This window comes from Phoca vitulina, unplaced genomic scaffold (assembly GCF_004348235.1).
Source record: "Phoca vitulina isolate PV1807 unplaced genomic scaffold, GSC_HSeal_1.0 scaffold67, whole genome shotgun sequence".
Classification (NCBI taxonomy): domain Eukaryota; kingdom Metazoa; phylum Chordata; class Mammalia; order Carnivora; family Phocidae; genus Phoca; species Phoca vitulina.
In genome coordinates this window covers 13,761,433-13,779,341 of record NW_022589770.1, presented here as the reverse complement: position 1 = coordinate 13,779,341, position 17,909 = coordinate 13,761,433, and the positions used below count along the sequence as shown (strand labels likewise).

Below are 17,909 nucleotides of genomic sequence, written 5' to 3'. Positions count from 1 at the left end.
CTAGAGTCTCCCAAGGACAGAAAATCCTTTATGATTTTAGGGCTGGTGATAGATATTGATCAGGCTGGTCTTTGGAGAGGGGATCATGTGAAATAGCAGACCGTGGGATTGGTTCATTTCCCCAGGATTGGAGGCCTTTGGAGCTTGTAGTTCCTTTCCAAGCTTTGGGGAAAAGGAGGCAGGTGCCCTGCACCCCTTTCTGGGCTGTGGCTTTTCAATACTACTTGGTAAAACCCAATGCACCAGGCTCTCCTTTAGTCTCTTGAGGATGGTACATTTCGTGGCTTCTGAAGACACCACTGCCTCACCATCTGATTGGCAATTGCAGTTTTTTTATATGAAATACTGCCACTTCCCCTTCCATGTTGATGAAGAATGTGTGATGACTCTGTCCTCCTCAAGGAACTTGTTCTGTGATGATGATAATGTAACATGGGACAGAGTAGTGTAGGCTTCTGAATTAAGCTTCCCAAGTTCATTCTTGATTCTGTCACTTGGGGAAATTATATAATTTTTCTGAGCTTCAGTTACTTTAGCTGGAGAACGATGATAATAATAGTACCTACTTAATAGGGCTATTATGAAGATGAAAAGAGATGATCTATAAGAGGGCTTTGCATAGTATATGTTATATAGAACACATTCTTTCTCCTTAGTTTGACCCTCTTTTTAGGCAATCATTTCACAGTTGGAGTAACATTTTCTTTCTTTCAGTGTATCTGCACATAATCATATATATATATGTTTAATAAACTGATAATGTCTGCTTTTAGATTATGTATATTTCCTTTCCAACTTCTTTTATGATATGGAATTCTTTTCTGTCACTGTGCTTTCTTATCTACGTATTACGCAGAGGCAGTAAGATCAACCAAAAAATATTTTGGCTAACTGGGACTGACTGTTTCTGGAAATTATACAGAAGCATAAAATTTAGAGTCCCTTTCAATGGGAACAGGTACTCTTTTCAACATGGCAAAAGCAGGATTTTCTTTTTATTTTTTTTATTATGTTATGTTAATCACCATACATTACATCATTAGTTTTTGATGTAGTGTTCCATGATTCATTGTTTGCTTATAACACCCAGTGCTCCATGCAGAATGTGCCCTCTTTAATACCCATCACCAGGCTAACCCATCCCCCCACCCCCAACCCCTCTAGAACCCTCAGTTTGTTTTTCAGAGTCCACAGTCTCTCATGGTTCGTCTCCCCCTTTGATTCCCCCCCTTCATTCTTCCCCTCGTGCTAGCTTCTTCTTCTTTTTTTTTTTGACATATAATGTATTATTTGTTTCCGAGGAGCAGATCTGTGATTCAACAGTCTTGCACAATTCACAGCGCTCACCATAGCACATACCCTCCCCAATGTCTATCACCCAGCCACCCCATCCCTCCCACCCCCCACCACTCCATCAACCTTCAGTTTGTTTCCTGAGATTAAGAATTCCTCATATCAGTGAGGTCATATGATACATGTCTTTCTCTGATTGACTTATTTTGCTCAGCATAATACCCTCCAGTTCCGTCCAGGTCATTGCAAATGGCAAGATTTCATTCCTTTTGATGGCTGCATAATATTCCATTGTATATATATACCACATCTTCTTTATCCATTCATCTGTTGATGGACATCTTGGCTCTTTCCACAGTTTGGCTATTGTGGACGTTGCTGCTATAAACATCGGGTGCACGTACCCCTTTGGATCCCTACATTTGTATCTTTGGGGTAAATACCCAGTAGTGCAATTGCTGGATCGTATGGTAGCTCTATTTTCAACTTTTTGAAGAACCTCCATACTGTTTTCCAGAGTGGCTGCACCAGCTTGCATTCCCACCAACAGTGTAGGAGTGTTCCCCTTTCTCCACAACCCCACCAACATCTGTCATTTCCTGACTTGTTAATTTTAAAAAGCAGGATTTTCTAGGTAGTGTAGAAAAGGGTTGTGGGTGGGATTCAATGGAGCAGTGAAGGTAGTTTCCTTATCCCAGTGGCAGCAGCCCTACCTTCTTCACCCATCTCTGTGTAGGGTTAAAAACAGTTGACCAGGGTGAGTTTTGTTTTATCACATAGTACAGGGAAGTGCCTAGTTTCTAAGCACAATTACAATTAATGAAATTCAGTGAGACCAGGAGAGGAGAGAACCAGGCTGTGTTCTCATGTGGCTCAGAATGATGGAACTGGAACCATGGTGAACACTGATGAGTGGTTCTTTACCTGCCAGGTGGCAGCGGAGTTGCTGCTCATTGTTGTAGAACATCTGCTGGGCTGTCACGGGGGAGAGGGCGATGAGACAGATTTCAGATTTATTGTGAAAGAAAATATTTCCACATTTGTTGCTTTTTCTCTAGTTCTTTAAGGTGTAAAGTTAGTTGGTGAATTGGGGATTTTTCTATTTTTCTGAGTGAGGCTTGGATGGCTATGTATTTCCCCCTTACGACCGCCTTTGCAGTATCCCATAGGTTTTGGACTGATGTGTTTTCGTTCATATTGGTTTCCATGAACTGTTTAAGTTCTTCTTTGATTTCCTGGTTGACCCAAACATTCTTGAGCAGAGTGGTCTTTAGCTTCCAAGTGTTTGAATTTCTTCCAAATTTTTTCTTGTGATTGAGTTCCAGTTTTAAAGCATTATGGTCTGAGAATATGCAGGGAATAATCTCAGTCTTTTGTTATTGGTTGAGACCTGATTTGTGACCCAGTATGTAGTCTATTGTGGAGAAAGTTCCATGTGCGCTTGAGAAGAATGAGTATTCTGTTGTTTTAGGATGGAATGTTCTGTATATATCTATGAGATCCATCTGGTCCAGTGTGTCATTCAAAGCTCTTGTTTTTTTGTTGATTTTCTGCTTAGGTGATCTGTCCATTGTTGAGAGTGGAGTATTGAGGTCTCCTACAATTAATGTATTGTTATCAATATGACTCTTATTTTGGTTAACAGTTGGGTTGTGTAGATGGCTGCTCCCATGTTGGTGGTGTAGATATTTACAATTGTTAGATCTTCTTGTTGGATAGACCCTTTAAGAATGATATACTGTCCTTCTGTGTCTCTAACTACAGTCTTTAGCTTAAAATCTAATTTGTCTGATTATAAGAATTGCTACCCCAGCTTTCTTTTGAGGTCTGCTGGCATGGAAGATGGATCTCCATCCCTTCGCTTTCAGTCTGGATGTATCTTTAGGTTCAGAATGAGTCTCTTGTAGACAGCATATTTATGGGTCCTGTCTTTTTATCCAATTTGCAACCATGTGCCGTTTTATGGGAGCATTTATGCCGTTCACGTTGAGAGTGATTATTGAAAGATAGAACTCATACAGCAATTCAGTAATGTGGCAGGATACAAAATCAATGCACAGAAATCAGTTGCTTTCTTATACACTAACAATGCAACTGTAGAAAGAGAAATTAGAGAAACGATTCCATTTACAATAGCACCAAAAACCATAAGATACCTCGGAATAAAGCTGACCAAAGAGTTAAAGGATCTATACTCTAGGAACTACAAAACACTCATGAAAGAAATTAAAGAAGACACAAAAAGATGGAAAAACATTCCATGCTCATGGATTGGAAGAATAAACATTGTTAAAATGTCTATGCTACCCACAGCAATCTATACCTTCAATGCCATCCCGAACAAAGTTCCAATGACATTGTTCAAAGTGCTGGAACAAACAGTCCTAAAATTTGTGTAGAATCAGAAAAGACCCCAAATCACCAAAGAAATGTTGAAAAAGAAAAACAAAGCTGGGGGCATCACGTTGCCCGGTTTCAAGCTATATTACAAAGCTGTGATCACCAAGACAGCACGGTACTGGAACAAAAACAGACATATAGACCAATGGAACAGAATAGAGAGCCCAGATATGGACCCTCAACTCTATGGTCAAATAATCTTCGACAAAGCAGGAAAAAATATGCAATGGAAAAAAGACAGTCTCTTCAATAAATGGTGCTGGGAAAAGTGGACAGCTATATACAGAGGAATGAAACTTGACCATTCTCTAACCCCATACACAAAGATAAACTCAAAATGGATGAAAGACCTCAATGTGAGACAGGAATCGATCAAAATCTTAGAGGAGAACATAGGCAGTAACCTCTTTGACATCGGCCACACCAACTTCTTTCAAGATACATCTCCAAAGGCTAGTGAAACAAAAGCAAAAATGAACTTTTGGGACTTCATCAAGATAAAAAGCTTCTGCACAGCAAAGGAAACAGTTAACAAAACAAAGAGGCAAGCCACAGAATGGGAGAAGATATTTGCTAATGACACTACAGATAAAGGGCTGGTATCCAAGATCTATAAAGAACTTCTCAAACTCAACGCCCAAAAAACAAATAATCAAGTCAAAAAATGGGCAGAAGACATGAACAGACACTTCTCCAAAGAAGACCTACAAATGGCTAACAGACACATGAAAAAATGTTCATCATCATTAGCCATCAGGGAAATTCAAATCAAAACCACATTGAGATACCACCTTACACCAGTTAGAATGGCAAAAATTGACAAAGCAAGAAACAACAAATGTTGGAGAGGTTATGGAGAAAGGGGAACCCTCTTACACTATTGGTGGGAATGCAAGTTGGTACAGCCACTTTGGAAAACAGTGTGGAGGTGCCTCAAAAAATTAAAAATAGAGCTACCCTATGACCCAGCAATTGCACTACTGGGTATTTACCCCAACGACACAGATGTAGTGAAAAGAAGGGCCATATGCACCCCAATGTTCATAGCAGCAATGTCCACAATAGCCAAACTGTGGAAAGAGCCGAGATGCCCTTCAACAGATGAATGGATAAAGAAGATGTGGTCCATATATACAATGGAATATTACTCGACCATCAGAAAGGATGAATACCCAACTTTTACATCAACATGGATGGGACTGGAGGAGATTATGCTAAGTGAAATAAGTCAAGCAGAGAAAGTCAATTATCATATGGTTTCACTTATTTGTGGAAAATAAGGAATAGCCTGGAGGACATTAGGAGAAGGAAGGGAAAAATGAAGGGGGGAATTGGAGGGAGAGATGAACCACGAGAGACTATAGACTCTGAGAAACAAACAGGGTTTTAGAGGGGAGGGGGGAGGCGGGATTGGTTAGCCTGGTGATGGGTATTAAGGAGGGCACGTACTGCATGGAGCACTGGGTGTTATACAAAAACAATGGATCGTGGATCACCACATCAAAAACTAATGATGTATTGTATGGTGACTAACATAACATAATAAAATAAAATTAAAAAAAAAAGAAAATACTTCCACACACAACATTTTAGTATACCTAAAATGGCAACTGAATTGCCTTGTATGCATCTGTATTTATACAGTATGTCTCCTGTATGTCTACATACACATATATACTCACAGATTCATTTCTCAACATTTTAGGACTGAATTGAACCATGGTGACAAAATGAACCATAGGTAATAAATTTGATAATCCATCATTGCATAGGTAAATTTTTTAAAAAGTGCAGAAAAATTTTGCTTTACTATTTTTCTATAGCTCATGGTGTATTTTGTGTGTTTTGGTGATCGTAAAAAGTCAAATGTCTTTAACTTAAAAAATAGGAATGGAATAAATATATTTTTCATGTTTGCTTTTAAGCTCTGACTGGTTGACCCAAGTTACTTTAATTATATTTAAAGATGCACTCATACATACATATTTGAATAATTCTTTGATAGAAATTTTACTATTAAATGGTATATAGTTAATTGAATGTTTTCTGAGTATTATGAAAGAATAATTTGGTGAATACCACCAATTCTTTTTTTTTTTTAAGATTTTTTTTTAAAATTTATTTGACATAGAGAGAGGGAACACAAGGAGGGGGAGTAGGAGAGGGAGAAGCAGGCTTCCAGCTGAGCAGGGAGCCCGATGCGGGGCTCGATCCCAGGACGCTGGGATCATGACCTGAGCTGAAGGCAGAAGCTTAACCGTCTGAGCCACCCAGGCGCCCCAATACCACCAATTCTTTAGCAACAGAATTCATAGTAAAGCCTGTTGAGCATGGATTATTGGAATTTTTATAGCTCTAACTTTGAAAAAACATCAGTCAAAATAGGTCCTGTTATGTAACTCCAGTAAAATGAATTTTTAAAGTATTAAAATATGCAGCTTGATTGCTAACATGAACAAATTTACTTGGATAACTTAAAGACATCTTCAAATAAAATATAATATCTTTGATTGTGGACATTGCCAGAAGGTCACACCCTGTTTAGAAAAGTCTTTAATGTTTCCTGAAAAACTGTTAATGAATTGGGTAAAGATCTGGGGCTACTTCTTTTATATTAGATAGCTCTAATATCATGGCTTTTTTTTTCTTTTTTTATAGGAAATATATTTTAATTATATTTGTAATTTGGAAAGTCTTATAATTGGAAAATATTATGTTTTCTACCCTATAGATCACTCAGGAGGCTGGAGAATTTATGATCACTTTTCCATATGGCTACCATGCTGGTTTTAATCATGGTTTCAACTGTGCAGAATCTACAAATTTTGCTACAGTCAGATGGATTGACTATGGGAAAGTTGCTAAATTGGTAAGTTATGCCTCAAAAATAAAGCATAAATTAAATGTGTATTCTGGGTATTGTAGGAGGAAACCTAAGATCACATGCAACACTTATTTCCCCCTCATTGATATTGTGTGCTTCTCACCATGGTAATTTATTTCAGACTAGATGTATTTATTTTACATGGCCTATATTATCACTTGTAGCCACAGTTTTCTGTTTTGAGATTAATGTGGAGCAGAGGTAATTTTATGCAACTGAAGTTTGCTTTCTTTCTTAAAGCCACCAATTGTTTTTTGTGAGATTTTCTAGTGGCTCCCTGTGGCTCCATGTTAGGTAGACTTTGCTCTCTCCAGATTGAGTTTAGTCCATAGCTTAGAAAACAACTACTTACAGATGAAAGTGTCTGTTAAAACTGTAGTAAGAGGTTGAGGGAGGATGGTAAGAAGAAATGATTAAAACTGTCTTTAGTGCAAAAATGAATTTCTTGAAAGTAATGTAGAACATACTTTAACAAGAAATATATTTTTATGTTAAATTTGGTATGAAATTTTGTATCTCCTGCTCAGTATATTTAATTTGTTACACAGACTGTGTATTTTCATTCACAAGCCACAGCTTCTATTAAATTTAATTAATCTCCCCCTGTGGTGTTAAATAGAGGACATCTTCAAAGAGGTGGTAGCTTCCATTAGGTTGCTTTCTTTCCTATGGCTTTGGAGGCAGAAGTACAGGCTGGCAGAAGGCAGCTTCTAAATGAAACTATGTATTTTACGGAGTATGTAAAATTGACACAGATTTAATAGAAAATGACATATACAACTTATGTGGCTGTATCTTGGCCACTGCATGGTATAAGTGAGTATTATTCATTCTACATTGATAAAACTTGCATGTAGAACCATTGGGTGAACTTGGATAGAAATATATTCAGGGAAGAGAACACTAGGTTTAATTTAGATGTGTATTTAGAAAATTACATAATATATTAAAATAGAAGTATAGCCATTTGACAGCCTAGGAAGCATTTGTGTGAACTTGTGAAAAAAGGAACGCTCCTGCTATTAGAAGACTTTTTCTGTTCTGACTAATTTCTATTTATGAGGGGTAATTTAGAAAGGAACAGAACTGAACTACTTCTTCCCATTACGCATCCTTCATATTATAATAAACCTAATAAAAAAATAGAAAACTCAGTGTATGGGCCAGCGCCTTGCAGTGCTTTCACAGAAAGGTAATGCTTGTATCTGCATTGAAATAGAGGCATAGACCCATAGTTACAGCAAGGTGTGTTATTCTGTGGTTTGCCTCTTTAATCATTGACATAATAAGTCAGCTATCACAGCTGTTCAGTTACCAGAAAAATTAGTTGATGCTTGTTTACTGTGGGTTTCAGATGTAGTTCATTGTATTGGTACCATGGGGAGAATAGCTTCTCCCCAAAACTAAAATGTTCTTAGTGGGTTTCCACATTTCTTTGTGCATGTAGAATGGGACTGGGGTATGACCAAGGAAGGGAGGTTGGGTAGTGGTTTCGTCTCTGAAATCATAGCTGACAGAGCCTAGGATTGGGGGACTGTTAAGAAGTAGCACATTGTGGTGGAGGAGGCAGGGATTGAAGGTCCAGCTTTTCTTCTAGCTAGCCATATATCATTAGGAAAGTCATTTATTTATTTTGTTTGTTTCTTCCTGTATAAATTAGAAATACCTCTCCACTCCATAGATTAAACCTTAGGTATGTGGGTATCCACTCATGCTGTATTGATTTATATCATTCAGTTTAGTTAAGGAATATGACTGTCTTTGTTCTGGTATTTTGCTAGGTACAAAATTGTTCAATGACTATGACGCAGTTTTGGCTAGTTAGTTAAAAATTGTCTTAATTGCATGCATTTGAGATGTTTTTAGGTGTTGTCTCCACCCTTCCCTTACTTTTGGTGATGTATTTGTTTTCTGTTGCTGTTGTAGCAAATTACTATAAAAGTAGTGGTTTCAAACAATACCCACTTACCATCTCATGGTAAGTTTGATATTAGTCTCACCAAGCAAAAATCAAGATGTTTGCAGGGCTGCTTTTCTTACTGGAGACACTGGTGAAGAATCCATTTCCTTGCTCAGTCAGGTTGTTGGCTGAATTCAGTTCCTTGCAGTTGTAGGACTGAGTTCCCATTTTCTTGTTGCCTGTCAGCCAGGTCTTTGCTCCTAGAGGCATCTCTCAGGTCCTTCCATGTGGTCTCCTACATTTCAGAGCAAGCAATCATATAAGATGACATTCACAAATTGTAGGAATTAGGACATGGGTATCTTTGTTGTTGGGGGTGGGAACGTTGGGGCAGCGTTCTACCACAGAGAGTTCCAATTAATAATTGACATGGTGAAATATTAAGAATCTTCTTTGAGTAGATGTAACTAATTTTAGTTATTCTGTTCAAGAACTGGAAACTAAATTTGTAATGGATACAGTTTTGAATGTTTCAGTAAAACATACTTATGCTTTCTTAAATTATATCCCTCAATTTTAATATTTTCTTGGCTCTCAGTAAATAAGTTCTCTTATATTGTAGGGCGCTCTGATGGCATTTTTGTGCATATTTTGGTGTCTTTGTCATTTATTTGATACATTTTTATTGCTCTCCAAGGCTATTTCCTTACACAGCCATATGAATACTATATCATGTGTATGTGTGTGCATGTGTGCATGCATGTGTGTGTAGTTTTTAATCTTGGGAAAATTTGTGAATTGGGCAGTTATTTTTTGTGTTTTGCTGGGGATAAATGTATAATGGATTAATTAGGAACTGCATTTGACTTTTAGCTTTGGGATACCTGGGTGGCTCAGTCAGTTAAGCGTCTGCCTTCGGCTCAGGTCATGATCTCAGGGTCCTGGGATCGAGTCCTGCATCGGGCTCCCTGCTCAGTAGGGAGCCTGCTTCTCCCTCTGCCTGCTGTTCCCCCTGCTTGTGTTCTCTCTCCCTCTGTCTCTCTCTTTCTCTCACAAATAAATAAATAAAATCTTTAAAAAAAAGACTTTTAGCTTTGAAGATGCCTAAGTTAATTCTTAAACTAACAAATTTTTGCCTTCTTAATTCTTTGCTTTATCCAGTTTATTCTAAATGACAGCTATTAAGAAATAGTTATTGTACTCAGGGATAGTTTTATATTCACATATAGTAGCATCTGAGGGGTCCTGTAAGTCCTATCTATCTATAAATATCTCTCCTTCAAGTACCCAAAGTTTTATGCCTTTATGTTTTTATGGTTATTTGGGATTAGAGCACCTACAAATACATATGTACTTGAAAAATATATTTTAAGCCTTTAGTTAAAAAAAAAGAAATGGTTATTATTCACAAGTGATGATGAGGTATGCTTTTTAGGGGGGCACATAATTTAAAAAATAATGGCGTGCTTTTTCATAATTGAACCCCAGGGGGAATGAGATCTCCTTTACCTGTCACATGGGGTTGATATGAGTATATAAAAGCTTCCAATACAGTCTCTTTGTGGGACAGAATTAATGTGGTACAGCATGTGGGGTCTCTACTGGTTACATTTCATATATTACAAACCAGTATTTCTAATTTGATGACTTAGAAAAGAGCTTTACAAAAACCTATTTTTTAATTGAAAAAAAAAAAAAAACAGCAAAACATTAGGTTTTGAAAGATAACCCCAGGGTCACTGGTAATGTTGGAGATATTGGTGATTTTTATTCAGAAAAATCCTGTACAATACTCTAGAACAGAAGGGTCTTGCCTTTAAGAGAACTCACCTGCCTAAGAAGGGGGTTATGTAATTTCGCCCCATTTCATTGATCAAAGGTAAGGTTTTCACTGAAGAAAAATTGAGAGGAATGTTCTAGGTAGCTACGTGCCCATTTGCCTACTGAGTTAGGCAGAGTTCAGCTTCAGAGAGTGCTCAGTGAGTTTCTCCTTTGCAACAGGAATTGTGCTGCATGTTTGTACAAAGAAGAAAGACATGTTTTCTTTGTCTTCAAGGAGCTTTTATAAAGAGCAGAGGGGCTTTTAATAAACCTCCATTTTCAAAACTGTAGTATGAATAGAACATACTATCTAGTTATTTATTTTAGGCATCTTTATAGCATTGAACATCAGAGTAATCTAGAATGAAATGCTATATTTTTTTCTGATAGAGATTTAAAACTGTGTAGCACTTTAGCAATTGGAATAAGATATTGGTGCATATTTGAGATGAATGTTTTCCATTTCTGGAGCATTCTCTCCTTCTGTGGTGCAATGGAGTCCATGATTACTTCTGTGCAGGAGCTGTGGTGGCACTCACAGGTCTGCTTCCTGGCTAGGTTGGATCGAAGAGCTGGCCTGCAGGTTGTATTTCATTTTTCCGTTTGGTAGGATGAAGTGCAGTTGTTTTGATGTTAGGTTTGATGGATTTGTTTGCCACTGCATTCATTAGCTTCACATCAAAAAACTGACAGGCTGTTAAATGAAACTTTGGCTTAGATTTTCAGCTTGACTGTTTGGAGACATTTGTGAAGATATTTTGTTTTTGTGTCGTGGCAGCCTCAAGCACTGTGATTGTTTCAAAGGGAAGAAAAGTTATTTACTGTACTGATTTTCTTGAGTAAAAAAGAACCATTGTCTTGGGGACAGTCATATCTAGCCTACACCATCAGAAGTAGTGTATTTATGACCATGTGTGCAGTGTGAGAGACTTATTTATGGCACGATAAATAATGTTATCTTCTTGGAAGGAAAGGTAATAGTTGGTGGCTCCAAAATGGTACCTCTTATTTTGTATTAATTTTATTTTAGGTGATAATCTATTAACATGATATGCCAGAAAGTTGAAAAATTACACTGCAGAGCCAGGAATGTTCTCTCATGAACTTCAGGAGCATTACTTCACAATATAATTTTAAAGCATTCTGACATTTGAATCCTTAAATGTTTGAACAAGTTTAAAAAGATAGAATTTTGAAATTGATTTCCCTTTAATCTGGAGTGGATTTCAGTTATTAAATTGTCTTGCCTACAAGAGCTGTGGTATAGCTTCATTCCATTTTGTATTTTAATCCTTTTCTAGAGTTAGATTTCGTTATTCTTAAATCGGGTAGCACCCTTCCAATAAAATCTTTAATCTTGGGCAGTCTTTTTTAAAACAATCAGGGATCATTTTAATGGTGAGTCCCTATGTTATATTTTAATATGTTTTAGATCACAGAATTTCTTCATTCTTAGAGCATGTGGAAGAAAGGAAATGTAGACTAACAGTTCCTGCATTCTAATTTTGAGTGTCTGATGTGGCATATATAATATGAACTTTGGGAGCACAGAGATTTTATATTCTCATTTTCTCTTTTTACCTCTACTTTATTTCTATTTCCTGGGCGCTGGTGGTACAACATAGAGTACAAAATACCATGTGGAGAAACAGAATCATATGAAGTCATGTCTTTTGGAGCTTCTACTCTAACTGGGGAGTTAGTATTTATATACCTGAAAGAGGTATTAAGAAAGAAAATATTCATATTATGTCCTCATCTTATTCTGATAAAGTATAGAATTATGGGATTTAGAAAATCTGAGACTTCAGGTAGTGTAGTAGAAAGCCAGTTGATTAGTAAATATTGTGTCTGCAGGAGAGAGATCTGGAACTGAAGTCCTCAGAGCTAGGGAGACTGATTTTATTTATTGCTAACTTAAATTTGCTGGATTTTGGGATTTGAGTTACATGGTTTATGATACTGATGTTTAGTTGCTAAACTGAAATCAAGGTAATGTCTGTTTTTGAGGCTTTAGTTTAAGTCATACCTTAAGAAAAAGTAAGTTGGCGGGCGCCTGGGTGGCTCAGTTGGTTAAGCATCTGCCTTCAGCTCAGGTCATGATCTCAGGGTCCTGGGATCAAGTCCCCTCATCAGGCTTCCTGCTCAGCGGGGAGTCTGCTTCTCCCTCTGCCTCTGCCTCTCTGCCCCGGCTTGTATGCTCGCTCTCTCTCACTCTCTCTCTCAAATAAATAAATAAAATCTTTGAAAAAAAAGGAAAAAGTAAATTGGCTTTTTTGAATAACTTACATATTCTACTGAGAAAAAAATAATTTGTTTTTAAGTTATTCTACTTTCATATAGTTCGATAGTAATGATTGCTGAGATCTTGTCCAGGGCACTTTATCTGTGTTACTTCATGCCATTTCTGTTATGGTGCCAGTTCAGAGATAATCTGATGTCTTCTGCACTCTACCACCGCCTTTCTCAAATGTGGGAGGAGGAGAAGAGGAATGATGTATAAAGTGAGGATGGTGCAGCTGGGATCAGAGGCAGAAGGTTGACCCCCCCAGTGTGCTACTTCCTTCTGGACTCATCTCCCTGGATATGGTGGATTAAATAGGTACCAGTCTACTACGTGATTGGTGGGATCACTTTCAAGATTCTTGAGGATTCAGAATGATCCTGTCTATTGTATAAGTTGTAAGGGGGAGTTTGCACCCTAACTGGGGAGTTAGAACAAAATCGAGGGCATACATACCTGTTCTTACGATTATCAAGGACCAAATTCTATTGCAGGACTTTTTAAACTTTGGGATTTTTTTTAAACCATCTCTTTTACTTTTTCCATATTTATTCAGTGTTTATAATAGTAAATACATAGTAAAAAATTCTACAAAAGGCTCTGTCCCAGATAGGTGTTTGGAGAAGAGGGAAAGTTGGGATGTGTGTTCTAGCCAGTGGTGACCCAGAAACGAGAGGAGTGGTAAGCATACCTGGGGATATTTGAGGGAAGTAGGCTGGCTAGCCCCTTGAAGGAGGAAGGGGATGATGGGAGAATCAGCCGGGCTTCGGGTACCGTACCCCCAGAGTTTATAGTAGTCAGATAGCCTGGTTCCTCATAGCTTTCATTCTTTCCCATGCAGGGTTTCCTGCATCCCTGTATCCCCACCCAGCAGCTACCACTGACAAAACAAATAGTGGTTCATCTAGTAGGATGTTGTTATCTCACTTGAGGGATTCAGAGATTCGGTTACACCCAGGCTTGGTGTAACTGCTCAGCAGCAGTGTCATGAGGTCCCCTGCTCTTCCTGTCCTTCTGTCCTACCGGCCTTAGTGGGAGGGTATTCACTAGTGCTTACTCTAGGCATGTTCTCTCCAAGGACAGGAAGGAAGGAGACAGTACGAAGGTGGCTCACCCACCTTCCTCTGTTTGGGAGGAAAATCTTTCCTTGAAGTCCACCTGAAAACTTCCTTTTATATTCCATGGCCATCCATAACTGTAAAGAAGGCTGGGAAAGTAAATGGCAAGTCACTGGCATGTTTAGACCCTGCTTGTGCTGGGCCCTGTGCTGTGGTTAAAGAAGTAAATAAGACAGATGTGATCTCTGTCTCTTGGAGCTAAGAGTCTCTAGCAGTTGTTCTCAACCCTGTGGGGCTTTAAAAGTACAGACCCCTGGTCCCACCCAGACCAAGGATAATGATCTCTGGTAAGGGGATAAAAGTATTTGAATTTTAAAAATCCCCCTAGCTGAATCTGGTAGATGCTTTGGGTTGAAAACCACAGGTCTTTAGTGAATTAAATAGACCTTTGTTGTTTGGATTGAGGTCCTCCAGCATCATATAATACTTTTTTTCTACTAAAAGGCATTTTAGGGGGCGCCTGGGTGGCTCAGTCATTAAGTGTTTGCCTTCGACTTGGGTCATAATCCCGGGGTCCTGGGATCGAGCCCCACATTGGGCTCCCTGCTCAGCGGGAAGCCTGCTTCTCCCTCTCCCACTCCACCTGCTTGTGTTCCCTCTCTCACTGTGTCTCTCTCTCTCTCAAATAAATAAATAAAATCTTAAAAAAAAAAAGGCATTTTAGGTTTTAAACCATCAATGTAGAATCCATTTGTAAATTGGAGATGTGTAATAATTTTCAAGTATATTATTAATAGCCCTTTTTCTGTGAGAATTAATAGGTATTTTGGGCACATGTAGAATTGGGTGTTTCATGAATGTCCTGTGAGTATGCCCTTCAGTATTTTTAGAGGAAAGAAGAGAGTATATTGGAAAAGATCTCATAGAGGAGGATGAGTGTTAAAGGTAAGGGTACTGTATATAGCTGTTTCTAAGGTTAACTATAAGAGCTTTTTGTCTAGTGTACTGGATTTGTAACTGTTTTGGGAATCCTTTTTTGCTTTTTTAATATTCCCTCTTAGTTTTTCTCCTGTTTTTTTTTTTTTCATTATGGAAAAATAGTATAAAATAAAGAAAACTCTTAATCTCTTATAATAATATAATTATACAATAGTATATTTGGGTTATCAAAGCTGAATATAAATTATCAAAGAGATAAATAGTCTTCCTATTTAAAATAATATGGAAACAGGGGGGTGGAGCAAGATGGCGGAGGAGTAGGAGACCTGGATTTCGTCTCCTCTCAGGAATTCAGCTGGATAGGGATCAAACCATTCTGAACACCTACAAACTCAACAGGAGATCGAAGAAAAGAAGAGCAACAACTCTCTGAACAGAAAAGCGACCACTTTCTGGAAGGTAGGACGTGCGGAGAAGTGAATCCGAGGCGATATTCGGGAGGATAGATGGCGGGGGAGGGGGCCTCCCTTGGCCGCTTCTGGGAAGTGATAGAGCCGCGGAGCACAAAATCGGAACTTTTAGAAGTCTGCTCCGCTGAGGGACGTCACTCTGGTGGCGAAGTGGGGGGTGGAACCCTCGCGGGACAGTGTGGTCTCAGGACCCTCGGGGTCACAGAAAGACCGGGGGTGCCTGAGTGCGGCAGAGCTCCCAGGTACCGGAGCAGGGAAGCCGGCTGCAGAGACGGAGCCCAGGCGCGGGCTCTCAGCTCGGGGTTGCTATAAACCGTGATCCGCGGCACAGTCGGGCCACTCCTCCTCCAGCTGGGACCCAACAAGCAGCAGATCCGGGGAGACTCACCTTCTTCCCCCGGGAGGAGAGGTGCGGGAGCGCACCGCGGGGATCTGCTGGGTTTGGAGACTCCACCCGGGGTCGGGTGCCAGATAGAAAGGCGCGGTCACAGGCCGGGTGAGCGCGCAGTGTGGCCGGAGACCGGGGAGACGGGAGTGACTGACTGCTTTTCTCTGGGGGCTCGCTGAGGAGCGGGACCCTGAGTTCTCGGCTCCGCCGGGGCGGAGACTGGGAGGCCGCCATTTTCACTCTCCGCCTCCAAAGCTGTACGGAAAGCTTGCAGGGAACAAAAGCTCCGGAGAGCAAACCCGAGCAGATTACTTAGCCCGGACCGGCAAGGGCGGGGCAATTCCGCCTCCGGCAAAGACATTTGGGAACCATGGCAACAGACCCCTCCCCCAGAAGATCAGCGAGAACAGCCAGCCAAGACCAAGTTTACCGATCAATGAGAACGGCAGAACTCCAGCGCTAGGGGAATACTGCACATAGAATTCATGGCTTTTTTACCATGATTCTTTAGTCTTTCAAAGTTAATTATTTTTTTTAACTGTCTTTTTTTTTGAATTTTTCTTTTTCCCTTTTTCAACCAACATCTTATCAATCCCTTTTTTAAAAAAAAAACATTTTTATTTTTCATTTTTAAAGTCATATTCTATCCCTTCATATCAGTTACCCGTATATGGCATATATATATAAGTTGTTCTCTCTTTAAAATCTTGAGATAGTTTCTTCTAACAGATCAAAATATACTCTAAATCTCTAGTGTATGGTTTTTTTCTACTCCCCTGCCTGATCACATTCTCTCCCTTTTTTCTTTCTTTTTTTTTTTTTTAATCCTCTTCTTTCTTTTTTCAAACAACTTATGAAATCCTTTTTTAAAATTTTTTATAATTTCCATCTTTACAGTCATATTCCATCCCTTCATCATATCAACCCTTATTTTTGTACATATATAAGTTTTTCTTTCTTTAAAATTTTGGGAGGGACTTTCTTTTAACAGACCAAAATACACCCAAAATCTAGTGTGTGGCACTGATCTATAATCCAGCCTGATCATATTTGATCACATTCTGTTTTTGTTTTGTTTTGTTTTGTTCTGCTTTTGTTTGTTTTTATCTTTATCTTTTTCTTTTTTCTTTTTTTCTTTCCTTTTCTTTTTTCTCTCTTTCCCTTTCTTTTCCCACTGCTTCAGGTCTTTTCTGATTTGTTTAGAGTATATTTTCTGGGGACGTTGTTACCCTGCTAGCATTTTGTTCTCTCAGTAATCTATTCTCCTCTGCACAAAATGACAAGACGGAAAAAATCACCTCAACAAAAAGAACAAGAGGTAGTACCGACTGCCAGGGACCTACTCAATACGGACATTAGTACGATGTCAGATCTAGAGTTCAGAATCATCACTTTAAAGATACTAGCTGGGCTTGAAAAAAACATGGAAGTTATTAGAGAAACCCTTTCTGGAGAAGTAAAAGAACTAAAATCGAACCAAGTAGAAATCAAAAAGGCTATCAATGAGGTGCAATCAAATATGGGGGCGCTAACTGCTAGGATAAATGAGGCAGAAGAAAGAATCAGTGAGATAGAAGACCAAATGATGGAAAATAAAGAAGCTGAGAAAAAGAGAGATAAACAACTACTGGATCACGAGGGCAGAATTCGAGAGATAAACGATACCATAAGACGAAACAACATTAGAATAATTGGGATCCCAGAAGAAGAAGAAAGAGAGAGAGGTGCAGAAGGTATAATGGAGCAAATTATAGCAGAGAACTTCCCTAATTTGGGGAAGGAAACAGGCATCAAAATCCAGGAAGCACAGAGAACCCCTCTCAAAATCAATAAAAATAGGTCAACACCCCGACATCTAATAGTAAAACTTACGAGTCTCAGAGACAAAGAGAAAATCCTGAAAGCAGCTCGGGAGAAGAGATGTGCAACCTACAATGGTAGAAACATTAGATTGGCAACAGACTTATCCACAGAGACCTGGCAGGCCAGAAAGGACTGGCAGGACATATTTAGAGCACTAAAAGAGAAAAATATGCAGCGAAGAATACTATATCCAGCTAGGCTGTCATTGAAAATTGAAGGAGAGATAAAAAGCTTCCAGGACAAACAAAAACTAAAGGAATTTGCAAACACGAAACCAGCCCTACAACAAATATTGAAAGGGGTCCTCTAAGCAAAGAGAGAGCCTAAAAGCAACATAGACCAGAAAGGAGCACAAACAATATACAGTAACAGTCACTTTACAGGCAATATAATGGCACTGAATTCCTATCTTTCAATAGTTACCCTGAATGTAAATGGGCTAAATGCCCCAATCAAAAGACACAGGCTATCAGATTGGATTAAAAAACAAGACCCATCGATATGCTGTCTGCAAGAGACTCATTTTAGACCCAAAGACACCCCCAGATTGAAAGTGAGGGGGTGGAAAACCATTTACCATGCTAATGGACACCAAAAGAAAGCTGGGGT

At 38.9% G+C, this 17,909-nt stretch overlaps 1 protein-coding gene across 14 annotated transcripts in view; it reads left to right on the top strand.

Moving 5' to 3' along the window:
• KDM4C (lysine demethylase 4C) overlaps positions 1-17,909 on the top strand; it is a 478,025-nt gene that overhangs the window by 120,739 nt on the left and 339,377 nt on the right. For all 14 annotated transcript variants that reach the window (XM_032392299.1, XM_032392301.1, XM_032392300.1 and 11 more), the window contains one exon: positions 6,425-6,562. In XM_032392299.1, coding sequence (XP_032248190.1) covers positions 6,425-6,562 — 138 coding nt within the window. The remainder of the gene's footprint in view (positions 1-6,424; positions 6,563-17,909) is intronic.